At 44.5% G+C, this 26,780-nt stretch overlaps 1 protein-coding gene across 2 annotated transcripts; it reads right to left on the reverse strand.

Moving 5' to 3' along the window:
* Positions 1–1,012: 1,012 nt before the first annotated feature.
* LOC147112437 (uncharacterized) lies at positions 1,013–26,766 on the reverse strand. Of its 2 annotated transcripts, none has more exons than XR_015079503.1 (2): positions 26,315–26,766; positions 1,013–2,217 (listed from the first exon to the last, which is right to left on the reverse strand). XR_015079503.1 is itself a non-coding variant. In XM_085996720.1 (2 exons), the coding sequence occupies exon 2, from the start codon at positions 6,666–6,668 to the stop codon at positions 5,274–5,276; it is 1,395 nt and encodes a 464-aa protein (XP_085852846.1). In that variant the 5' UTR covers positions 6,669–6,679; positions 26,315–26,749; the 3' UTR covers positions 4,570–5,273. The 2 variants fall into 2 exon arrangements, 1 of the variants encoding a protein (XP_085852846.1); XM_085996720.1 differs by lacking the exon at positions 1,013–2,217 and adding an exon at positions 4,570–6,679 and having other exon boundaries at positions 26,315–26,749.
* Between the last annotated feature and the right edge of the window lie 14 nt (positions 26,767–26,780).

Here is a 26,780-nt window from a genome sequence, read left to right on the forward strand (position 1 = left end):
CACTTGGCGGTTCCCAAAACCGGTCTTCGCCAAGTGGGATGTGCCCCAACTGGGTGGGGTAGGAAAATTTGGGGGGGGGGGGGGTGCAGTGGAAAGAGGTAGAAAGGTGAGTGAGAGTAATCATGAGCAAGGAAGAATGAAAGAAAGGACGCCATCCATTACAACAGTGGCCACACTACAAAAGGTTTCTTGCATTTGTACAGTGCCTTTCACACCACCAGGTGTCTCACAGCACTTTACAGCCAATGTATGAAATGCAGCATCCAATTTGCACACAGCTCCCACAAACAGCAATGTGCTAATGACCCGATAACCCGTTTTAGTGATATTGATTGAGGGATAAATATTAGCCGGAACACCAGGGAGAATCCCCAGCTGCTCTTTGAAATAGTGTCATGGGATCTTTTACATCCACCTGAGGGGGCAGGTTTAAAGTCTCATCCAAAAGATGAATTTGCTGTAAAGTACTTGGGGCATCGAGGAAGGTGCTATAGAAAGGCAAGTCTTTTTATTGGGCAAACAGAAACCCTGGAAGTGGGGTGTAGATTTCTCAGCAGTTTGCTCTGAAGATTCAAACATGATGGGTTTCCACGTGTCAGGCACCCAGGTAACTAGGAAAAGAGCTCTACCCTGCTGAGGCCCGATTTCTTTTGATGTCTACAATAATCTCGTAAATAGCAGTCAACGTGGCAGCAGAAAGGAAAGATCCTGCCTGCTCAGTCACCTTGATTTCCTTTTTTTGGAAGAAGTGAAATCCCAAATGGATTGCCGAAACCCGTGCTTCAGGAGCTAAAACAAACAGTCGGAATGCAAGGCAGAAGCTGGATCAGAAGTTGACTGATGGAAAAAAAATACTTGTTAGGGGATTGATATTAGGGTGAGGTGGGGGAAGGGGGAAACAGTAGAAGTACTGAGCAGGTTGGGATTTGGGCCAATGGCTGGGATTCAAACACAATGTAATTTGAAGATAATAAAACGACTAATGGTGGGGGGGGGGGGGGGAGAGGAGAAAGAAAAGTTGAATCTAAGGAATCAGTGCCCCACAAAAGACACTAATTATATCCATAAATGGGCACGGGGTGACGGATGAGATTTACTAAGAACAAGGCTAAGGTGTTGCATACTGGATGAATGGGTGTCTCAGATGTACACTATAAATGATGTAGAGTGAGGTTAAAAAAAAAAAGTGAGGTTGAAAAGAATCAAGAACAGCGCAATCAGTGCTCAATCTGTCAATTGCTGATGGGCTATAATAGATAAAGCAAATAGATTGCTGAACTACAATCACACAAGTCAGAAAATATCAAACTGTACAATGTGTATGTTAGATTACACTTCGAGTATCAGTTTTAGTCACCAAACACAAGGAAGACATTAAGGTCATAAACGTGCTGCACAGGTCAATCAAAAGTGTAATCCCCAGCATCAAGGGAATAAGTTATGAGAAAAAAGGACTTGCAAGGAAACAGAGGGGACCTTACAGAAGTATATACTAAGATATTAAATGCTGCAGAGAAGATAAATCCAGAGAACTAAAGTAAGCCAAGACAAGTAGATCTTCGAGGCACAGGCTAAAATTAGTGCAATGCTAATTTAATACTGATGTCAAGAAGAACTTCATTGCGCAGAGTGCTCAACATTTGGAAGGATCTTCCAGATGGGGTAATGTCGGCGAAAACTTTGGGAGGGAGGTGGGATTGGCAAAGGAAATCAGACGGGAATGTCCTCGCTAGGGGCATTGGCGCCAGACACAGGGCAGTAGCAGAGCTCAAGTAGATCAGAGATTAAAAAAGACAAACGAGCAATTCTATTTCTTTTTAAAAACTGACCGATCCCAAAATTGATAAAACTTCCCATTTCTGAGAGTTATTTCTGTGTACCTCTTTCAGTGGCTGCTCATAAGATGACATTTGATCAGCAGTATGCCTCCCCAACAGAAGACAGGTCACACAAGCAAATCCATTTCTGCTGCCTGTGTGATGATCCAGATGCCACGTTCCCAATTGCCCTCCTGGAATTCGCAGAAGATTTGCAGTCTCTCCTTTCAACTTCTCCCTGAAGTTATAGCCACCCTTTCTGCTGTTGTCCGATGACCTCCAATCCAAAATTAACAATCCAATTCAAAGCTGATGCTCCTATGACGGGGTTTTGATTACTTTGTTTGCAGTTAAGGAAATTGCTTACGATGAACAAAATAAGACAAACAATCTGTTCGCCCTGAAATGAAGTGACAAATTAGAAGCATTAGAAAACATTAATCATTAGTGGTTTCTGTAAATGAAATGATTCTGGCATTTGGCAACTAGCCCACCTACTGGAGGGTGACTTGGTCTCACCCTTTGTGCTCCTACAAGGCAAATATTCACCTAGATGAAGACAACTGTGATCCAATTTCTTTCCATGCCAGGAACAGTGGGTCTGATTTCTAAGTAAATCCCAAGGTTGAAGACTGGGGAATGAGCAGGGGGGGGTTGGGACTAATTGGATAGCTCTTTTCAAAGAGCCGGCTCAAGCACAATGGGCTGAATGACCTCTTCTGCGCAGTATGATTCCATGAAGTTCTTTTGAATTGGTTTGATCGGGGAGAATAGGCTGATTTCTCAACTCAATTCTAGATTGATTTCCATGGACACTGAGTTCACCGAGCTGGAGACTTGGGCAGTTGTATTTAAGTTGGAAACGTTTCAGACAATGGGCCCTGGAATTTTTTGGGGGGGGGGGGGGGGGGGGCTAGGCGGCCTATTCAAAAGTCCATGCATGCGCGGTTTTTCAATTTAAAAGCCAGTTCACCAACTGCATGGGACCCCTGGAGCAGCTTAAAGGGAATCTTTGATTTCCAATGATAAATAGTTTAGCAAAGATTCCAAGGAGATACCAGAATTAGAAACCCTCTCAGTTTGGAAAGCAATGGCAGCTTGAAGTACTCCCAGTTAAATGTGCAGTGCAACAAAGCAGTTACAGCACAGAAACAGGCCATTTGGCCCAACATGTCCATGGCGGTGTTTATGCGCCACACAAGATGTGGAGTAAAGCATCTTCTGCTCCACCATGTCATGCCTTACCCTCAACTGCAGAATTAATATTTCCACTACCTATTTACCAGATATTTATATGGCCTCAATCAAGTCGTCAATTCCTGCCTAATCGAAAGCATGTGTGTTGTGGGCCCTGGTCAACAGAAAAAGTCTAAGAAGTGAAGACAGCTATCGCACGCACCGTCCAGTCCGCTATTTATAGTGTTGGCTATAAGCATGTTTTTATTTAGCCTATGTTTTGAACTACAAATCCACTTTTCTTCAATGTTATTAAGATGCTAGAGTATGTGCTGTAGGTATGATCTTCCTCATCAGATGCAACAAGCACCACAAACAGGCTAGTTTGCCACTTTCATCAAGTTGGTGGTGAGGATTTGTCTAAAGACAGCATGTAGGTGAAGTGTAGCGCACGTCTCAGTAAGAGGAGTTTTTTTTAAGTCAAAGAAAAACACGACCAAACTCCATAAATATCAGTTACGTTTAATACAGAGAAGTGAGAGGTGATGCATTTTGGCAGAAGGAACAGGGAGAGGCAATATACGCTTAACGGCATAGTCTTAAAGAGTGTGCAGAGACAGAGGGACTGGAGGTGGCAGGACATATTGAGAGAGTGGTTAGCAAAGCATATGGGATCTTGGACTTCATAAATAGAGGTATTGAGTACAAAAGTAGAGAAGTTATGCCGAATCTTTATAGAGTGCTGGTTAGGCCACAGCTGGAGTATTGCGCCCAGTTCTGGTCACCACACTTCAGGAAAGATGTGAAGGCCCTCGAGAGGGTGCAGAGATTTACCAGGTTCCGGGGATGGGGGAATCTTAGCTACAAGGACAGGTTGGAGAAGCTGGATTTGTTTTCATTGGAACAAAGGAGGTTGAGGGGTGATTTGATAGAGGTGTACAAGATTATGACGATTTGGATAGGCTAGACGGGGAAAGGCTGTTCCCACTAGTTGATGGTACAAGGACAAGGGGATACAGATTTAAGGTTTTGGGCAAAAGAAACAGGAGGGATGTGAAGAAAAACTTTTTACGCAGTGAGTGGTGAGGACCTGGAACTCGCTGCTGACGAAGTGGTGGAAGCGGAGACACTCAATGTTTTCAAGGGGAGACTGGATAGGCACTTGAAGGAAATAAACTTGCAGGGCTACGGGATAGAGCGAGGGAATGAGACTGACTGGATTGCTCTACAGAGAGCTGGCACGGACTCGATGGGTCAAATGGCCTCCTTCTGTACCATTATGGCTCTATGACATTGACATCAGGTGACTTTGGGCCATGCTGCGCCTACATTTTTGGGTTTAAATCTACACCAGCGCATTACTGGTGTAAATGCAGGAAACTTGTGATCTGGGCCTTTTGCATGGGAGATGGAGCTATGTAAATAAGCAAATGATTTTGGTGGAAGTATCTTTGAAGTGGTGTGAACAATTAAGGAATTTGCACGTACCGCACAAGTTAGTTATGTGCGAATTTCCTCCAAAAAATGGTGCAATGCTGCACTGATGCGCTATTAATTACTCATAAAAGACGGAGAGTTAGGAGAGTAACTAAAAGGCTTTTATTAACAAAGAACAGAGCATGCCTCTCGTGGTTGACTGGTTTCCAAGAAGGCAGGGGGCTGCAGAGCAGTCACCTTTATACCTGGGCATGTGGGTGGAGCCAGGGGCGGAGCCAGCTGAGGCATGCATAGATACAACAGTGTGCAACAACAACGGTGAACAACAATAACAGTGGTTTACCACATTCACCTGTTTAAAATTGAGTCCGGCGGGGTGAAGTGTACTAAAGGTTCGTGTAAGTGAGTCTATCAGGTGGCCTTGTATGCCGTCCTGATCGTCGTGGTGGCGGCGGCGGCGGCGATGGTGCAGCATCCAACGTTGAATCTGGCGTCTCATTGAGTGGTCAATGACGGGTCCTGGGGCTGCGGCATGTCGTCTATAGGGGTTGGGTTGTGGGTAGTGGTGGATGGCAATGGTAGTGTTTCAGGGGCACCCGAAGGTGCGAGGTCTCGTATGGAGACTGTGTCCTCCCGCCCGTCCGGGTACGCCACGTAAGCATTACTGGGGGTTGGCGTGGAGGAGGCTCACCCTCTCGACCAGGGGTCCGTTTTATGGGACCTCACGTGCTTCCGCAATAATCCCTTCCTTCAGGAGTCTTGCTACTTCTGATTTAATGCAGCTCCTATCCCGGCACTGTACCGCCTGCTTTTGTAGCGATGGGCTTACAGTCGCGGCTGAGGTTAGCGAACAGGGGGGGGGGGGGGGGGGGGTGGAAAAGAGACTTTAAGCGTGGAGAGGCTGCAAGTGGTGCGTGGCGGGCGATTTAAAAGCTGCTGGCTGCGGACTGTGAGTGGGGGGAGGGGTCCGCCGTACGCTGTGACACTTTTAAGGTGGCACTGAAAATCCAACCCCAGTAGAACGGCAGCGCAGAGATGGGGCAGGACAAGAAGTTTAAAATTTTTGTATTCTGTGCCCCTTACTGAAAGGGTCACTACACAGTAGCCACCGACGTCTGCTGAATGGGATTTGGAAGCCATAGAGATCCGATGGCGCGTTGGCAGGACCGGGAGAGAGTAACTGCGCACCATGTCGGGGTGGATAAAGCTCTCCGTGCTCCCGCTGTCGAAAAGGCAGGTAGTGGCGCGGCCGTTTACCGTAATGTCCATCATGGACCTGGACAGTTGGTGAGGGAGAGATTGGTCCAGCGTCACGGAGGCCAGCGTATGGTCGAGCGAGTCGCTGTGGTCGTCAGACGAGGCGGTGGTCGAGTCCGGGTCACCCGCGATTGGAGTTGGAGGCGTCCAAGATGGCGGACAAAATGGCTGCGCCCATGATCCCGGTCCCCACGCGGCTGGAGGTGTCCAAGATGGCGGACAAGATGGCTGCCCCCACGGTTCACACGCGGCGCTGCTGGCGTTAGCGGTTTTACCTTTGCAGGCGCTGACGTAGTGTCCTTTCTTCCCGCAGCCAGAGCAGGTAGCGTTTTTCGCCGGGCAGCGTGCTCTGGGGTGTTTTGCCTGGCCACAAAAGTAACATTTCGGGCCCTTGGACATCGCTGCAGCAGTTGGTGCCGGTCCCATGACCCAAGGTTGCGGCGTCCACGGTGCGGAGCGGTTAGGGGAGAATGCGTCCATATTCCGGTGGGCCGCGTCTAGCGAGAGCGCGAGGGACACTGCTTTCTTCAGGTCGATTTCGCCCTTCTCCAGCAGTCTCTGCCGGGAGTAGTCGGACTTGAGGCCCGCAACGAAAGCATCTCGGATAAGTCCCTCCGTGTGTGTCGCGGCCGATACCTCTTTACAATCGCAGGCTCGGCCGAGTATCTGTAGTGCCCGTAGGAATGCCTCCACCGATTCCCCGGACTGCTGTTTGCGGGATCTCAGGAGGTGTCTGGCATAAACCGTATTTACCGGGCGTGTGTATTGTCCTTTTAGCAGATCGATAGCCGCCGCATCGGTAGTCGCGTCCTGGATGAGCGTGTAGACTTGGTGGCCCACCTTGGAGGCCAGGATTTTTAGTTTGTTTCCATCTAGTGTCACGGCTGAGGCTTCCAGGCAAGCTTCGAAGCAACGCAGCCATTGTGCGAACTTGGTAGACGAACCCGCCTCTTGAGGGTCTAGGTCCAGGCATGTTGGCATGGGAGATGGAGCTATGTAAATAAGCAAATGATTTTGGTGGAAGTATCTTTGAAGTGGTGTGAACAATCAAGGAAATTTGCACATACCGCACAAGTTAGTTATGTGCGAATTTCCTCCAAAAAATGGTGCAATGCTGCACTATGCCAGAAAGTTCCAGGAAATTCAGGGCCATTTTGTCCAACTCCTTTAATTTCTGAACTGCCTCCTCAGATTCCACTGCCCCATCAAATTTGGTATCACTGGCAAATTTGAGCACTTTGTATTGAGCGTAGGTACCCCACTCAGTACCTTCCCCTCCACCCCAACACAACTACTCCAATGAGTACTTGCTGCTTTCCACCAATCGATTTCTTATCCATTCTCGGTTTACCCCGAGGTGCTCAGCTTTGAGTTCAACTAACAGCCACCTATATATGGAACATCTAGAGATGATTGCTATCTGCCTAAATGACTAACTTCATTGCATCTGCAATGATATCCCTCTTTTCAGAGCCAATATACCAACTGGTCAGAGATGCTGAAGCCACAGTTCCACTCACTTGGACAGTCAGTTTGTAAATTAAATAGTTCATTCATAAATAGTAATACAAAAGCACAAAAATAAACAATTGTAGTCAAGTCTCACTGGTCTTGGGCTCTGAGACAAATGTGCTTTGCAATGAAGTACATGATATAGTCTTAATTGGAGACAATTAGGGTGAGAACACCCCAAACTGGTCACCCGTTGCAGTCCCAATCCTGTTCTACTGTCTGTCCTCAACTCTCCAGCACTCCTCTCTTATTCCCAGCCCTGTCCAAACGAGAGATTTTTCCATTCCTGATGTCCTCAGCTCCAGCTAGGCATCTTGAACGCTGGATAGTTCGTTCTGAGAAACCCACATACAATTAATTGCTCCTGGCCCAGTCCCACTCTGATGGACTTTCCATCACTGATCTCCCACTGTCTGTTCCACATATTCCTATCACAATCAGTGACACAGGACCAAGAACCAAAGTGAGGACAGTCGAAGAATGACACTGGGGTGTTCAGGACAAAGAGAAAGAGGCTGAGCCAGGAGCAGACGAGTGCACGCAAGTACCAATCAGGGTGGAATATACTGAGCTGCAGAAAAAGGGGCAAAAAATTGGGCACATAACATTCAATGAAAGCCATTAAAAAGTAGCATTAGAAGTAGGATCATATTATTCAGAGGCAAATTATAACAAGACTAATGTATAACCCTACAGATGGCAAGGCCAAAGTGGATCAATTACCCTTTGTGAAAACTGCTCAGGATTGAATAGGTTTCTTTCATTGAATTTAATGGAACAAAGTTCTGGTCTCCATAGGAACTCAGCCAGTTACATAAACTAGAAAATTGTCTAAACCAAATTGTCCTTCAAGCAGGGAGTGTCACAGTCTCTTACGCTATCAAGCACCAAATCACAATGGCCCAGATTTTCCAGGGCCTATGACCGCGTACGTGCTCACAAGTGCCCCGAAGTTCCGGGTTTCCACATGCGATGGGCACGCGCGAAAACCCAGAACTTGCGAGGTCAAGATTCAGCTTGTCAGATCGTACCCATTTGCAGGAAATGGACATTCGCTGGCGCAGATTTCAGAATCACAGAAACCCCACAGTGCAGATAGAGGCCATTTCGGCCCATCGAGCCTGCACCGACACATATCCCACCCGATCCCCGTAACCCCACGTATTTAATCCCCCTAACACTAAGGGTCAATTTATCATAGCCAATCAACCTAACCTGCACATCTTTGGACTGTGGGAGGAAACCGGAGCACCCGGAGGAAACCCACGCAAACATGGGGAGAATGTGCAAACTCCACACAGACAGTCACCCGAGGCCGGATTTGAACCCGGGTCCCTGGCGCTGTGAGGCAACAGTGCTAACCACTATGCCATTGGGCTATTTGCCCAGCAAATGCCCACGAAACAGAAGATAGGAGCAGGAGTAGGCCATTCAGCCCCTCTAGCCTGTTCTGCTATTTAATGAGATCATGGCCGATCATCCAAATTCAGTACCCTGTCCCTGCTTTCTGCCCATATCCCTTTAGCCTTAAGAAATAATATCTAACTCCTTCTTGAATATATTTAATGAATTGGCCTCAACTGCCTTTTGTGGTAGAGAATTCCACAGGTTCACCACTCTCTGGGTGAAGTAATTCCTCCTCATCTGTCGTAAATGGCCTACCCCTTATCCTTAGACTATGACTCCTGGTTCTGGACTTCCCCGCCATCGGGAACATCCTTCCTGCATCTAGTCTGTCTAGTCCTGTTGGAATTTTAAGTTTCAATGAGATCCCCTCTCATTCTTCTAAACTCCAGCGAGTATAAGCCCAATCGACCCAACCTCTCCTCGTACGTCATTCCTACCATCCCAGGTATCAGTCTGGTGAATCTTCGCTGCACTCCCTCCATGGCAAGAACATCCTTCCTCAGATAAGGTGACCAAAACTGCACACAATACTCAAGGTGTGGTTAGCACTGTTGCCTCACAGCGCCAGGGACCCGGGTTCAAATCCGGCCTCGGGTGACTGTGCAAACTCCACACAGACATTCTCCCCGTGTTTGCGTGGGTTTTCTCTGGGTGCTCCGGCTTCCTCCCAGTCCAAAGATGTGCGGGTTAGGTTGATTGGCCATGATAAAAAAATTGGCCCTTAGTGTTAGGGGGGATTAAATACGTGGGGTTACGGGGATAGGGCTTGGGTGGGATGGCTGTCGGTGTAGGGACCGGGTGCTAGGGTTTGGATGATCAGCCATGATCTCGTTGAATGGCGGAGCAGGCTTGAAGGGCCGAATGGCCTACTCCTGCTCCTATCTTCTATGTTTCTATGTCTCACCAAGGCCCTGTACAACTGCAGCAGGACATCCTTGCTCCTGTACTCGAATCCTCTTGCTACGAAGGCCAACATACCATTTGCCTTCTTAAATCGCCTGCTGCACCTGCATGCTTACCTTCAGCGACTGGTGCACAAGGACACCCAGGTCTCATTGCCTTCCCCTTTTCCCAATCTATTGCCATTCAGATAATAATCTGTCTTCCTGTTTTTGACATGAAAGTGGATAACCTTGCATTTATCCACATTATGCTGCATTTGCCATGCATCTGCCCAATCACCCAACCTGTCCAAATCATACTGGAGTTTCTCTGCATCCTCCTCACAGCACACACGCCCACCCAGCTTTGTGTCGTCTGCAAACTTGGAGATATTACATCTAGTTCCCTCGTCTACATCATTAATATATATTGTGAATAGCTGGGGTCCTAGCACCGATCCCTGCGATACCCCTCTAGTCACTGCCTGCCACTCGGAAAAAGACCCGTTTATTCCAACTCTGCTTCCTGTCTGCCAACCAGTTCTCTATCCAAGACAGTACCTTACTCCCAATCCCATGTGCTTTAATTTTGCACGCGAACATCTTATGCGGGACCTTATCGAAAGCCTTCTGAAAGTCCAAATACACCACATCCACTTGTTCTCCCTTATCTATTTGACCAGTTACATCCTCAAAAAATTCCAGTAGATTAGTCAAGCATGATTTACCTTTTGTAAATCCATAACAACAGAAAATGCTGGAAAAACTCAGCAGGCTAGGCAACATCCGTGGAGAGAAATAGAGTTAACGTTTCAGGTCGATGAAGGGTCCTTGCAGCAAGACATCCTTGCTCCTGTTCTGATGAAGGGTCATCGACCTGAAACATTAACTCTATTTCTCTCTCCACGGATGTTGCCTGGCCTGCTGAGTTTTTCCAGCGTTTTCTGTTGTTATTTCGGATTTCCAGCATCCACAGTATTTTGCTATCATATTTTGTAAATCCATATTGACTTTGTCTGATCCTGTCACTGTTTTCCAAGTGCTCTGCTATTACATCTTTTATAATAATGGACTCCAGCATTTTCCCCACTACTGATGTCAGGCTTACCGGTCTAGAATTCCCCATTTTCTCTCTACCACCTTTTTTAAATAGTGGGATTACATTAGCTACCCTGCAATCCATATAAACTGTTCGAGTCTATAGAATGTTGGAAGATGATCAATGCATCTACTATTTCTAGGGCCACTTCCTTAAGTACCCTAGGATGTAGATTATCAGGCCCTGGGGATTTATCGGCCTTCAATCCCGTCAATTTCCCCAACACCATTTCCCTGCAAATACTGATTTCTTTCAGTTCCTCCCTCTCATTCGACCCTATGTTCCCCGACATCTCTGGGAGGTTATTTGTGTCCTCCTTTGTGAAGACAAAACCAAAGTATGTATTTAATTGGTCTGCCATTTCTTTGTTCCCCCATTATAAATTCCCCTGATTCTGACTGTAAGGGACCTACGCTTGACTTCACCAATCTTTTTCTCTTCACATATCTATAGAAGCTTTTACAGTCAGTTTTTATGTTCCCCGCAAGCTTACTCTCATACTCTATTTTCCCCCTCTTAATTAATCCCTTTGTCTTCCTTTGCTGAATCCTAAACTGCTCCCAATCCTCAGGTTTGCTGCTTTTTCTGGCCAAATTATATGTCTGCTTCTTGGATCTTATGCTATCCCTAATTTCCCTTGTTAGCCACGGTTGAGTCACCTTTTTTGTTTTGTTATGCCAAACGGGGATGAACAAATTCTGTAGTTCATCCATGTGATCTTTAAATGTTTGCCATTGCCTATCCACCGTCAACCCTTTAAGTAACGTTCCCCAATCCATCCTAGCCAACTCGTGCCTCATACCATCATAGTTTCCTTTATTTAAATTCAGGACCCTGGTCTCTGAGTCAACTACTTCACTCTCCCTTTTAATGAAGAATTCTATTATATTATGATCACTCCTCCCCAAGGGGCCTCGCACAACAAGATTGCTAATTAATCCTCTCATTACATAATACCGAGTCTAAGATGGCCTGATCTCTAGTTGGTTCCTCGACATATTGGTCCAGGAAACCATCCCGTATGCACTCCAGGAATTCCTCCGCCATAGTATTGTTACTAATTTGGTTAGCCCAATCTATATGTAGATTAAAGTCACCCATGATAACTGCTATGCCCTTATTGCACACGTCTCTAATTTCCCATTTAATGCAGGTGTACAGCCTTCTTTTACCAGTGTAAAGGTTTAAATAAAAATAAATTTTTAAAAATGATTTAAGCATACAAAAAGCATAAATAATTTAGGCTATTTTTGGCCCCTTGAAAATTGTTGAAATTTATTTTTCCAAAATATTTAAAACAAAAATTTAATTTTAATTAAATTGTATTTTAATTAATTTTGACCATGTGATGATTTATTTTTATTTCAGTGCTGTGAAAGGGTTTTTTAGGGGATTCCGTACGTAAATGGAATCCCCCTTTGTGATTGGCCCACATGATCCCAGAGATGCTTGTGAACCGCATGCGCCCCTGGGATACGTGGACCTTTACGCAGGCATACGCCCACAGGCCCAGGGGCGCGAGTCTTCGAAGGTACGGAGGCACCAGGTAGGCGGGGAGTTTACTTGCGGTTCAGAGGCATTCGCCCACGGGAAGCCTCCGACCGCAATTTCCAGCCCCTTGTTTCAAACTTGCTTTTAACCTCTTGGGTATCAAAACCAACACATTAGGTCCATTGATTGTGAGGTTTCCTGGCACACAAACATGGTTCGTGTGTACACAGGCACTACAACTTGTATTTACATAGCACTTTGAGACATTGTTTCACATTAAAAGCACTTCACAGCAGAATAATCAAACAAACATGGACGCCATGCCAAAGGAGTATTAGGAGGGGTGACCAGGAGCTTGGTCAGAGGTGGATTTTAAGGAGGATCTTTAAAAGGAGAGGGAGGCAGAAGGTTTTCGGGAGGGTCTGGGGCCAAGCTGGCTGAGGGCACGGCCATCAATAGTGGGGCGGAGGGAATGCAGAAAAGGCCAGAGACAGAGGAACAAAGGTGTACAGCACCCTAACTCAGGCAGGACCTGGAACTACTGCACACAGTTGAAGTTGCTGCAATGCAAGGATGTGAAGCAGACCATAGAGACAGTGCAGATTAGAAACATTATGCTAATCTCCAGTAAAAAAGGCAAGACTTGATAAGCAGACCTTCAGCCTCAAATTTAGACATCTTGGAAGGGAACTCAAATATGTAACATATACTTCAATGGGATAAAGGACATTATCTCATAAGATAGAGCAATGGGACAACAGTGTCAGGTTCAGAATTGTGAAGGTCAAAGTTAGGGCCAATGTCAAGAAGTATTTACAGGAAACTTTCTGGTATCCGGCACGGACAGGACCGACGTGGTGCCGGTTCATCAACAATTCCGGATAACCGAAAGCTATAGTAAAAGCTACGGAGCTCAGGGCTCCGTATAAAGCAACAAACCCTGTTGCTTACAGCTTCAAAACAATCGGCACAAGTTACAAGCCTCTCTGTAGCTTAGCAACAGCTTCAGCTACACCCTTGCACAGCAACAAATGGAGTAATAAAAGTTATCTGAACCGACTCCTGAATTTTGCCGGTGGATAGAGCGTTCCGGTTATTTAGGGGCCGGTTAATCGAAAGGTTCCTGTATGTGGAGACTGATCAACACTTGGAATGGATTGATTGGACGTGTGACTGGCCCAGGGTACTGAACTCCAACTTTTTGTTGAGATCAAATGGGTGGAAGGGCATTATTCATCTGAGCCTATCTGGTGACCTTGCAAAATCTAAAGTTTTGGTAAAAACTGATGCACCATAGTGCGACTTCAGCAAACTCCCAAAAGACTATTGCAGTGCCTTTTGTTACAGAATAATGCAGTCACAAGAGTGAGGAGCACGATTACGATAAATGTATTTACATAGTTGTTAAAGCAGGGAATGCTTTGCCACAAGGAGTAATTAGGCAAGAGACTGCTGCATCTTTTAAAACACGAGTAATATGGTGCACTACAGGGAGATAGCAGTGCAGTGGGATTACTTTTAGATGATTTAGCAAATAGCCGGCACAGACACAATGGGCTGAATGGCTGCAATCTTCTACAAGTCGAAGCACAGCATTAGGTACAAGAACCCTTACTGAAGAAAATTATTCAGCTACCCAGTGAGCAAATAATGGAAGCCTTTGTATGGGGAGTGGTGGGGAACAGGTGGGGGTTGGAAAGAGTTGCTTTTAAAAGCACAAGCACACACAATGCAACAAATATTGCCATTGTGACAAGCGGCTGTTTGACTTCTCTTTCACGTGTTCATCTCTATTCCCTTCAACAATAACCTCAGCTGTGCCTCCCTCAATGATTCAGCAGGTTTATTTAACAAATAGCTGAATATACGTACAGACCAGGAAGGCCACAGGTTTGTTGCCTAGGCTGTGCTGAGTTAGCTGTCAACCAGGGCAGTGGTATAGTGCTGTGGTTAGCTTCACATCACTAGGTGCGGGAGGAGAAAGGACAAAAAATGTGTTGAGGTTTCTGCTGGATGTAAACGTGGAGGAAAACAGGATCGAGTTCAACTCACCTGAAGAATGGACACCTGGATGATGTATGCAAAGACACTTGCCACCATCAAGTCCAAAACTAGGTGTTAAACATAAGATAGCCACTCATAAATCCAATCAGGAATTCAGGAGAAAATTCTAAAAACAGAGTGGTTAGAATATGGAATTGCTACCACATGGAGTAGTTGAGGCTAATAAAATATATGCATTTAAGGATAAGCTAGATAAGTACATGAGGGAAAAAGGAATAGAAGGTTATGCTGATAGGGTGAGATAAAGCAAGATAGGAGAATGCTTGTGTGGACCATAAACACTGGCATAGACCAGTCGAGTCAAATGACCTCTTTCTGTGTAACTTCTATGTAATTATAAGAACATACGAATTAGGAGCAGGAGTAGGCCATACGGCCCTTCAAGCCTGCTCCGCCATTCAATAAGATCATGGCTAATCCTCGACCTTAACTCTACTTTCCCGCCCAATCCCCATATCCCTCGATTCCCCTAGAGTCCAAAAATCTATCTATCTCAGCCTTGAAATATACTCAATGACTCAGCATCCACAGCTCTTTGGGGTAGAGAATTCCAAAGATTCACAACCCTCTGAACAAATTCCTCCTCATCTCAGTCTTAAATGGCTGACCACTTACCCTGAGACAATGCCCCCTAGTTCTAGACTCCCCAGCAAGGGGAAACAAACTCAGCATCTACCCTGTCAATCCCCTCAGAATCTTGTATGTTTCAATCAGATCACCCCTCATTCTTCTAAACGCCAGAGAGTACGGGCCCAATCGACTCAATCTCTCCTCATAGGACAACCCTCTCATCCCAAGGATCAATCTAGTGAACCTTTGTTGCACCACCTCTAAGGCAAGTATGTCCTTCAGATAAGGAGACCAAAACTGTGCCCAGTACTCCAGATGTGGTCTCATCAAAGCCCTGTAAAATTGTAGCAAGACTTCCTTGCTCTTGTACTCCAGGCCTCTTGCAATAAAGGCCAACATGCCATTTCCCTTCCTAATTGCTTGCTGTACCTGCATCCTAACTTTGTGCTTCGTGTACGAGGACAACTAAATCTCTCTGAACACCAACATTTAGTAGTTTCTCACCATTAAAAAAAATATTCTGTTTTCTATTCTAGCTACCAAAGTGAATAAACTGATTATACTCCATCTGCCACCTTATTGCCCACTCACTTAACCTGTCTATATCCCTTTGCAGGCTCTGTGTTCTCCTCACAATTTACTTTCCCACCTAGCTTTGTATCAGCAGCAAACTTGGATGCATTACATTTGGTCCCTTCATCAAATTCATTAATATAGATTGTAAATAGCTGAGGCCCAAGCACTGGTCCTTGCAGCACTCCACTAATTACAGCCTGCCAACTGGAAAATGATCCGTTTATCCCTACTCTGTTTTCTGTCCGTTAACCAATCCTCTATCCATGCTAATATATTACCCCCAACCCTAGGAGCCCTTATCTTGCGTAGCAACCTTTTATGTGTCACCTTATCGAATGCCTTTTGGAAATCTAAATATACCACATCCACTGGTTCCCCTTTATCTACCCTGCTCGTTACATCCTCAAAAAAGTTTAATGAATTTGTTAAACACTATTTCCCTTTCATTTGTGTCCTGTCTTCACAAAGGAGGACACAAATAACCTCCCAGAGATGTCGGGGAACATAGGGTCTAATGAGAGGAACTGAAAGAAATCAATATTTGTAGGGAAATGGTGTTAGGGAAATTGACGGGATTGAAGGCCGATAAATCCCCAGGGCCTGATAATCTACATCCTAGGGTGCTTAAGGAAGTGGCCCTAGAAATAGCAGATGCATTGCTGGTCATCTTCCAAAATTCGACAGACTCTGGAACATGGATTGGAGGGTAGCTAATGTAACCCCAATATTCAAAAAAGGTGGTAGAGAGAAAACAGGGAATTCTAGACCAGTAAGCCTGACATCGGTAGTGGGGAAAATACTAGAGTCCATTATAAAAGATGTACTAGCAGAGCACTTGGAAAACAGCGACTGGATAAGAACATAAGAAATAGGAGCAGGAGTAGGCCAATTGGCCCCTCGAGCCTGCTCCGCCATTCAATAAGATCATGGCTGATCTGATCCTAACCGCCAATCCACTATGACAGGACTATCTCCTGAATCGAACAGCATTAGACACACGAAAACAGGAGCAGGATCAGGCTACACGGCCCCTGGGCCCGCTCCGCTACCCACAGGGCCATGACCTATCCGAACTTAGACTCATGTCCAAATTCCTGCCCGCTCCCCGTAACCCTTAATTCCCTTTTCTACTAGGAAACTGTCTATTTCTGTTTTAAATTTATGTAATGATGTAGCTTCGACAGCTTTTTGGGGCAGCATATTCCATGGACCTACCACCCTCTGGGTGAAGTAGTTCCTCCTCATCTCAGTTTTGAAAGAGCAGCCCCTTATTCTAAGACTATGCCCCCTAGTTCTAGTTTCACCCATCATCTGGAACATCCTCCCTGCATCCACCCGGTCCAACCCCTTCATAATCTTATATGTTTCAATAAGATCGCCTCTCATTCTTCTGAACTCCAATGAGTAGAGTCCCAATCTACTCAACCTCTCCTCATATGTCCATCCCCTCATCCCCGGGATTAATCGAGTGAACCTTCTTTGTACTGACTCGAGAGCAAGTATGTCCTTTCTTAAGTATGGACACCAAAACTGTATGCAGTATTCCAGGTGCGGTCTCACCAATACCTTGTACAACTGAAGCAATACCTCCCTATTTTTATATTCTATCCCCCTAGCAATGAAAGCCAACATTCCATTGGCCTTCTTAATCACTTGCTGCACCTGCATACTAACCTTTTGAGTTTCGTGCACCAGGACCCCCAGATCCCTTTGTACTTCAGTACTTTCCAGTTTCTTGCCATTAAGATAATAACTTGCTCTACGATTTTTCCTGCCAAAGTGCATAACCTCACACTTTCCAGTATTGTATTCCATCTGCCAAATCTCTGCCCACTTACTTAGCCTGTCGATGTCCCCTTGCAGGTTTTTTATGTCCTCCTCACTCACTACTTTCCCTCCCATCTTAGTATCATCTGCAAACTTTGATGTGTTACACTCGGTCCCCTCCTCCAAATCGTTAATATAGATTGTAAAGAGTTGGGGACCCAGCACTGACCCCTGCGGAACACCACTGGTTACTGATTGCCAGTCTGAATATGAACCATTTATCCCAACTCTCTGCCTTCTGTTAGATAGCCAATCCTCTATCCATGCCAGAATATTACCCCCAATCCCGTGATTTTTTATCTTAAGCAATAATCTTTTGTGTGGCACCTTGTCAAATGCCTTTTGGAAGTCTAAATACACTACGTCCACTGGTTCACCTTTATCCACCCTATATGTTACTTCCTCAAAGAACTCCAGCAAATTTGTCAAACATGACTTCCCCTTCATAAAACCATGCTGACTTTGTCTTATTAAATTATGATTATCCAAATGTCCTGTTACTGTCTCCTTAATAATGGACTCCAAAATTTTACCTACCACAGATGTTAGGCTAACCGGTCTATAGTTTCCAGCCTTCTGTCTACTGCCCTTTTTAAATAAGGGTGTTACATTAGCAGTTTTCCAGTCTGCTGGGACCTTTGCTGAGTCCAGGGAGTTTTGGAAGATTATTACCAATGCATCCACAATCCCTACCGCCACTTCCCTCAAAACCCTGGGATGTAAGCCATCAGGTCCAGGTGATTTATCCGCCTTGAGTCCCATTATTTTACCAAGTACTACTTCCTTAGTGATTTTAATCGTATTTAGCTCCTCCCCCCCATAGCCCCCTGCTTGTCAAGTGTTGGGGTATTCTTAGTGTCCTCTACTGTAAAGACTGATACAAAATAGTCATTCAGTGTTTTTGCCATCTCCATATTTCCCACCATTAATTTCCCGGTCTCATCCTCTAAGGGACCAACATTTACTTTAGCCACCCTTTTTCTTTTTATATAACTATAAAAACTCTTACTATCTGTCTTTATATTTTTTGCTAATTCACTTTCATAATCTATCTTCCCTTTCTTAATCAATCTTTTTGTTATTTTTTGCTGTCTTTTAAAGTTTTCCCAATCGGACAAAGTCAACATGGATTTACAAAAGGTAAATCGTGCTTGACTAATCTACTGGAATTTTTTGAGGATGTAACTGGTAGAATAGATAAGGGAGAACCAGTGGATGTGGTGTATTTGGACTTTCAGAAGGCTTTCGATAAGGTCCCGCATAAGAGATTAGCATGTAAAGTTAAGGCACATGGGATTGGGGGCAAGGTACTGACTTGGATAGAGAACTGGTTGGCAGACAGGAAGCAAAGAGTTGGAATAAACGGCTCTTTTTCTGAGTGGCAGGCAGTGACTAGTGGGATACCGCAGGGATCGGTCCTAGGACCCCAGCTATACATATTTATATATAAATGATGTAGACGAGGGAACTAGATATATCTTATAATATCTCCACGTTTGCAGACGACACAAAGCTGGGTGGGCGTGTGTGCTGTGAGGAGGATGCCGAGAAACTCCAGTATGATTTTGACAGGTTGGGTGATTGGGCAGAAGCAGTATAATGTGGATAAATGCGAGGTTATCCACTTTGGTGGCAAAAACAAGGCGGCAGATTATCTGAACGGCAATAGATTGGGAGAAGGGTCCTTGTGCACCAGTCGCTGAAGGTAAGCATGCAGGTGCAGCAGGCGGTTAAGAAGGCCAATGGTATGTTGGCCTTCGTAGCGAGAGGGTTCGAGTACAGGAACAAGGATGTCTTGCTGCAGTTGTAATGGGCCTTGGTGAGACCACATCTTGAGTATTGTGTGCAGTTTTGGTCGCCTTATCTGAGGAAGGATGTTCTTGCCATGGATGGAGTGCAGTGAAGATTCACCAGACTGATACCTGGGATGGCAGGAATGACATATGAAGAGAGATTGGGTCAATTGGGCTTGTACTCGCTGTAGTTTAGAAGAATGAGAGGGGATCTCATTGAAACTTAAATTCTAACAGGACTAGACAGACTAGATGCAGGAAAGATGTTCCCGATGGCCGGGGAGTCCAGAACCAGGGGTCAGTCTAAGGATAAGGGGTAAGCCATTTAGGACAGAGATGAGGAGGAATTACTTCACCCAGAGAGTGGTGAACCTGTGGAATTCTCTACCACAGAAGGCAGTGGAGGCCAATTCATTAAATATATTCAAGAAGGAGTTGGATATATTTCTTAAGGCTAAAGGGATCAAGGGATATGGGAGAAGGCAGGGACAGGGTACTGAGTTTGGATGATCAGCCATGATCTCACTGAATGGCGGAGCAGGCTCGAGGGGCTGAATGGCCTACTCCTGCTCCTATCTTCTATGTTTCTATAAGGCCATGTTTACTCTGCCTAATCATATTATGATTTTCTAAGTGGCCGGTTACCACTTCCTTAATAATGGATTCCAGCATTTTCCTGACAACTGATGTCAGGCTAACTGGCTTATAGTTCCCTGTTTTCTCTCCCTCCTTTCTTGAATAGCAGGGTTACATTTGCTACCTTCCAATCCACTGGGACCATTCTAGGATCTAGAGAATTTTGGAAAATCACAACCAATGTATCCACTATCTCAGCCACCTCTTTTAGAACCCTAGGATGTCAGCTATCAGGTCCAGGGAATGTCAGCTTTTAGTTCCATTAGTTTCTCAAGTACTTTTTCTTCTACTGATATTAATTACTTTAAGTTCCTCACTCTTATTAACCCCTTGGTTCCCCACTATTTTTGGTATGCTTTCTGTGTCTTCTGTGAAGACAGACACAAAATGTGTTTAAAGTCTCTGCCATTTCTATTCCCCATTATAATTTCACATGTCTCAGCCTCTAAGGGACCAACGCTTACTTTTGCTACTCTCTTCCTTTTTACATACTTGTAGAAGCAAATTATTTGTAATTAGAAGTGACGCCCTACTCAAGGGAGCAAAAGGTAAGGAAAACAAATCAGCCTTGCATCCAACAGAATTGCTTGTCACAGATTTTTTTTAAATATCCAGAAAGAGCGAGACCATCTGGTATTTGGACTTTGCGACTGCTGTTAATGCCACTCAGAATCAGCTGGCACAATAAAGTGCAGTCAGCAACTAAATTACACGGCACTGCAGTGAAGCGCTAACCCCTGACTGTTCCAGCTCTAGAGCACAGACTCAGAAATGCTAATGAAGTGTCAACTGCACATTTACTGAAGAGTAAGATGTCACCTAATCCCATCCTGTAGTTCACAAGAACGAGTCACTTGTCACTTTTAAGTTGTACCTCTCCATTCAACATGGAAACCACTCAGCTTTCAGCAACATGTATTTATAATATACACTTAGTTCTATTGCTTCCATTTATACAGGCCCCAGAAGCATTGTTTAAATCTGGCTTATGGGACGTCAATTTTCTTCCTGGACAAAATCCACTTTTCGCCTGCAAACTGAAGTCATACCATGCAGGAGATACAATTCAAGCGAAAGCACGATTCAACAACAACTTGTATTTATATAGCAGATGAGCACTGTGTTTGGAAACCTATTTTATTGTACTATTCTTTTGCCATTATTGTATATTGTTGAAAAAAATAAGATGGACTTGGACTCACTGGTGGCTGGCTAGCTTTCTGAATGGAACCACCAATTTCTATGCCCTTTTCTGAAGTCTAGGAATGCTGACTTTTCTGAGGGAGAAGACTGTGTGTCAACACAGTAGTGCCAATTTCTGCATCATATATCATCAGAGGCTGAATGTCTGCAGCCGATTTATCTTGCCACAAACAACCCCACCTGTAACTGACCAAACCATTCATGAATGCAGCACAACTACCTTGTGTAGTCAAAGGTACAACACTGACAGTGAGGAGCACCACTGGAGAGGTTTTTTTAATTCAACAGCTGCAATGTGGACGATGAATTTTTATAAAAATAAATAAATGTGGCTGTAGAATCAATCTCTATCTGAAAAGTGTGCTTCTAATTATACATTATTTTAGATTGCTTTGGAAACTCAGTTCAGAGACACTCCGCTAAACAGCGAAGGGTGCTGTTAGCATTAGATTTGTGTGGATGTGTCATACATCACTCAGCAAAGATGTCACACATAAATCTTGGAAACAGCACAAACAGTGAATGATTAGACACCAGTCGTAAGTAACTTTAAAAAAAAACGTATTCTTTGCAAAAAGGAATGGCAAGATTTGAGGACAGAAACTCCAGAAGACTGGAATACAGCCTCATCGTGAAGTACTTTTAAATACTGCACATTTAGGGCCAGAGAATTCTACTTGGCATTAGCACGCTGAAAACAAAAACAAAACTTAGCTGCTTTGCCAGCAAAGCTGCCAGGACAGCTTTGCATTCACCAGACCCAAATGAATAAGAATGTGAACACACCATTTAACCAAATCAAGCTTGTTCCCACAGAATAATTATAGCCCTTGGTTAAGAGAAAGTTAAATTACATGCAGAAGGTAGCCACTTATTTTTGCCGAACAAGCTAAAGGCGAAGAAATATACGAGGGTGTATGGTTTGTTCAATGTAGTCCACCATTTTATGGAAAATAACAGACTTGCCATTATTTTATTTGCCTATTTGTAGGTGTTAATTCCAGTAAGGAGGCTCTGAGTCTCCTTCACTGCCAAGCCCCCTCCTTTGCAATTACAGGTACACTATCCCTTATCCGAAAGCCTTGGGACCAGCTGAGTTTCGGTTTCGGATTTCAGAAGGTATTATTATAAGACTGGGAAATTTGTATTTAATATAAATTTTAAAAGTTCAGGCTACCTCTTGCGACTGTTCCGTGTCTCATTCCCTTTCCTGCTTCTCTGGAAAGCCGGATATCGGCCGACTCCGACTAAGCTGGCCCGCAAATCAGGTCAGGTGGGGTGTGGGGGGGGGGAGAAAAGAATATCGGACAGGCCGCGGGTCGGGTCGGGGGAGAAAAGAATATCGGACAGGCCGCTGCAGCTATCGGACCGGCCGCTGTATTGTTGGGTTCACTCTCCCGGTACCTCCTTCACACTGCCTGGCTCGGCCTGCAATCTCCTACCCAGGAGGGAACTCTGTGACCCTCTGCCCTGCTCAGCGTAAGTCGTGCGCCACTCTGGTCATGTCGTGCGCACGGCTTACGCTGAACGAAAAAACTTTCGGTTTTTAGAGGTTTTCGGAAGTTCGGATAAAGGATGGTCTACCTGTACTAAGAGAACTCCAGAGCAGCTTCATTACAAGCAAGCACTAACTTCGTATTGACCAGAGTGCCACTCCTGAACTGAGCACCCCAAGAAAGCACGCCGCTAGCTTGGGGTGCACATTCCTCATTGACAGCATGGTTTTCCAGTGTCCCAGAGCTCTGGAGCTTTGAAATTACGGTACCTGCTGTTTCCAGCAAAACCATTCGGTGAATACACTCAGCCAGTGATGGGATCAGATTTGAGAGAGTCTTTGTACCAGTATTAAAACTGAAGTTTCTACAAAAACATTAAGATAGTGACAAGCCCAGAATCTTTCTATATAAAACAGAATGGAAGATCACATTTAACAAGTAATCTATTCTGGTTAGCAGTTCACATGACATTAATAAATTGATCTAAACTGGTGACTTTGCTCATTTCCTTAAACCTAAAACATTTGTTGATTAGTTTGAACAAATCTTTCATATTTTATATGCTTCTTCATCTGGACAAGAGTCACAGATGTAAAGCCATATGAAAATATGGAGCATTATAACCATTTCCTGTGAAGCAGCAGCCATTTCTTTCTGCTGAGCTGATGAACAGGAATTTAATAGTATCAACACATCCTCAATATGCACTGGTGCACTAAACCAATTGTTGAACATGGCTTGATAAACTAAGAGCAGCAAATGAGCAAAAGGAAACAACCACAAAAGTTCATCTTTCCTCAAGTTAAAAGCACAATGATCATCCTACGAAGTATTATTTTTAACTGGTATTCATCCCAGAACGAGACCGCAAAAGACTAAATGATAAAACACTGAAGTACTGCAGACATATGAGAAGTTGTTCTTAGTCAATTTTAAAAGTTCAATTTTTTTCTGGTGTTTTGTAGGTTCCATGTTTTACTGTCAAAATCAGGAGTATATTGGAAATGTCAACCGAAGCATAGCGACAGCACAAAAATAAAAAGTTAAGCAAAGGAGATCGCAAAGTAGCCCCTTCCATGACTCTTTCCCCTTCCAGCAAAAGAAATAGTTTGATCCACAGGGAGAATGTCAAGTTTATCTTGTTTAAATGAAACAGAAACTTTTACGGTAGAGCAAACAAAAATGTAATGGAGCAATGTGCAGCCTTTAAAGAGATGGTTTGGGTACAGTTTAGGTACATTCCTACAAGGGGGAAAGGGAGGGCAACCAAAGCCAGAGCTCCCTGGATGATGAAGGATGAAGCAGGAAAAGAGGGTGTATGACAGATGTCAGCTTGATAATACAAGGGAGAATCAGGCTGAATATAAAAAGTAGAGAAGTGAAAAAGGAAATAAGAGGGGCAAAGAGACAGTACAAGGATAGATTGGCAGCTAACATAAAGGGGAATCCAAAGGTCTTCTATTATCAGATTACCAGTAAACGGGTTGTCAGAGGAGTGGTGGGGCCAATTAGGGACCAAAATGGAGATTTCTTGGTGGAGGCAGAAGGCACAGCTGAGGTACTAAATGAGTACTTTGCATCAGTTCTGCTGAGTATTTCCAGCATTTTCTGTTTTTTTTTTTTTAAAGATTTCCAGCCTATCTGCAGTATTTTGCTTTTGACTTTGCATCAGTGTTTACCAAGGAAGAGGACTCTGCCAAAGCTCTGGTAAACGAGGTGGTTGCTGGGATACTGAATGAGATAAAAATAAACAGGAGGTACTAGATAGGTTGGCAGTAATTAAAGTGGATAAGTCACCCAGTCCGGATGGGATGCATCCTAGGTTGCTGAGGGAAGTAAGGGTAGAAATTGTAGAGGTGCTGGCCACAATCTTCCAATCCTCCTTGGATACAGAGCTGGTGCCAAAGGACTGGAGGATTGCAAAATGTTACACCCTTGTTCAAAATAAGGGGAGAATGATAAACCTGGCAATTACAGGCTAGTCAGTTTAACATCAGTGGTGGGGAAGCTTTTAGAAACAATAATCCAGGAGAAAATTAACAGCCACTTGGACAAGCATGGACTAATAAAGGAGTGCCAACACAGACTTCTAAGGGAAAAATCATGTTTGACTAATGTGATTTGAGTTTTTTGATGAGGTAACAGAGGGTGGATGAAGGCAGTACAGCTGATGTTGTGTACATGGACTTTCAAAAGGTGTTTTATGGTAAAGTACCACATAATCTGCTGGTTAGCAAAATTGAAACCCATGGCATAAAAGGGGCAGTAGCAGCATGAATACAAAATTGGCTAAGGGATAGAAAACAAAGTTGTGGTGAATGGCTGTTTTTCCAAACTGAAGGAAGGTATACAGTGGCATTTCCCCAAGGTTCAGTACTAGGACCATTGCTTTTTTTTAAAATATACATTAATAATGACTTGGACTTATTTCTAAATTTGCAGTGACAAAACTTGGAAGCGTAGTAAACAGTGAAGGAGATAGGAATATATTTCAATAAGACGTGGACAGGCTGGTGGAATGGACAGGCACACATGGCAGATGGAATTCAAGGCAGGGAAGTGTGAAGTGATACATTTTGGTTGGAAGACTGAGGAGAGATCATACACACGAAATGGTACAATTTTAAAGAGGGTACAAGAAGAGAGACGCTTGGGGCCGCTTGTGCACAAATCTTTGAAGGTGGCAGGACAGGTTAACAAAGCATATGGGATTTGGACTTTATAAATAGATGCATAGACTACAAAAGCCAGGAAGTTATGCTAAACCTATATCAAACACTAGTTTGGCTCCAGCTTGAGCATTGTCCCATTCTGGGCACCATACTTTAGGAAGGGTACAGAAGAGATTTACTAGAATGGTTCCAGGGATGAGGGGATAGTTATGTAGATAAACTAGAGAAGCTGGGGATGTTCTCCTTGGAGCAGAGCAGGCCAAGAGGAGGTTTGAGAGAGGTGTTTAAAATCATGAAGGGTTTATAGATACATATACAGTAAATAAAGATAAACAGTTTCCAATGGCTGAAGGGTCAATAACGAGAAGGCAGAGATTTGTGACTGGCAAAAGAACCAGAGGCGACATGAGGAAAATCTTTTTTGCGCAACAAGTGGCTAGGATTTGGAATTCACTGCCTGATCGGGTGGAGGATACAGAGTCAATAGTAGCCTTCAAAAAGGAAATTCGATAAATACTTGACGGAGAAACAATTGCAGAGATATGGAGAAAGAGCAAGGGGGAGTGGGACTAACTGGATTGGTCTTAGAAAGAGTTGGCACAGACTCGAGGGGCCGAATGGCCGCCTTCTGTGCTGTACTATTCTATGATTCTAATAGGTAGGTACCCAAAAAGTGACACTATTCATCAGAACCAATTTCTTTCAGACATTGTGCAGTAGGTTGCTCATTCTTTCATATATAAAAAAAGTTCAGATTTTCAGTGTTTTTTTGGTATGAAAATGCGTACAAGAAAATTCCAAGAATTGAAAAGCAAATCAACTTTTCAGTCAGTGGAACCGATCCAACTATGAGTAAAGTCTGCACTCAAAGATAATGTTAAAAAATAAAGTCCTGTTATGCAATTTGAAAATAATGAGTAGATAAGAGTCGTGGAAGGCGCAGGCTTGACTTGATTAGGTTTGTGGGTTCAAGTCCCACTCCAGAGACTTGAACACAAGATCCAGGCCAGCACTCCCAGTGTAGTACTGAGGGAGTGCTGCACTGCCATCCGTCGGATAAGACATTAAACCAAGTCTGGTCTCTCACGTGGACGTAACAGATCCCATGGCCCTATTTCAAAGAGCAGAGTTCTCCCCGGTATCCTGGCCAAAATTTATCCCTCAGCCAACATCATTAAAACAGATTATCTGATCACTATCACATTGAAGTTTGTAGGCGCTTGCTGTGCGCAAATTAGCTGACGCGTGTCCTAACAGTGACTGCACTTCAAGAAGTACTTCAATGGCTGTTAAGTGCTTTGGCACAACCTGAGGTTGCGAAAGGCGCGTTATAAATGCCAGTCTTTTTTTCTCTCTCTCTGAGGCCTGACCAAAATGTTAGCGGACAAGCAAACACTTACTGTGAAGCGGCGATGACGCAGCAATAAAAACCGCCCTCCACCCACCCGGATGGGGCCGTCTACATCCGGGTCACGACACTTCCGATTTCACGTTCCTTTTCTTAAATTTATTTCTTTTATCACGAAAAAAACGCACGTCACAATTCTAACAAAACAACACAAAGTCGCCTGATAACTCGACTGAGCAGCAGTGGTCCAAATATTGCGTCCTAATATCTGGAGGAAAAAATTGGCTCTTCAACGCCGCCGAGGAGTCACCCCAGACAATTCCCCCCACTTTAGTTCATCAAAAAATACGCCATCCTAATAGCAATGCGCTTGCGCAGTAATCTCTTTTAAAGATTCCGTCCTTGTCAGTGCGCATGCGGTTGGTTTTTTTTTGGTTTGAGGTTCGCTATGGCTGCCGGGAGATGTAGTTCTCCGGAAGGGTAGGCTCTGCGGCTTTGGCGAGAGGCGGGACCACATC

Source organism: Somniosus microcephalus, chromosome 9, assembly GCF_052327205.1.
Source record: "Somniosus microcephalus isolate GS21.2 chromosome 9, FLI_Smic_1.0, whole genome shotgun sequence".
Taxonomy (NCBI): Eukaryota; Metazoa; Chordata; class Chondrichthyes; order Squaliformes; family Somniosidae; genus Somniosus; species Somniosus microcephalus.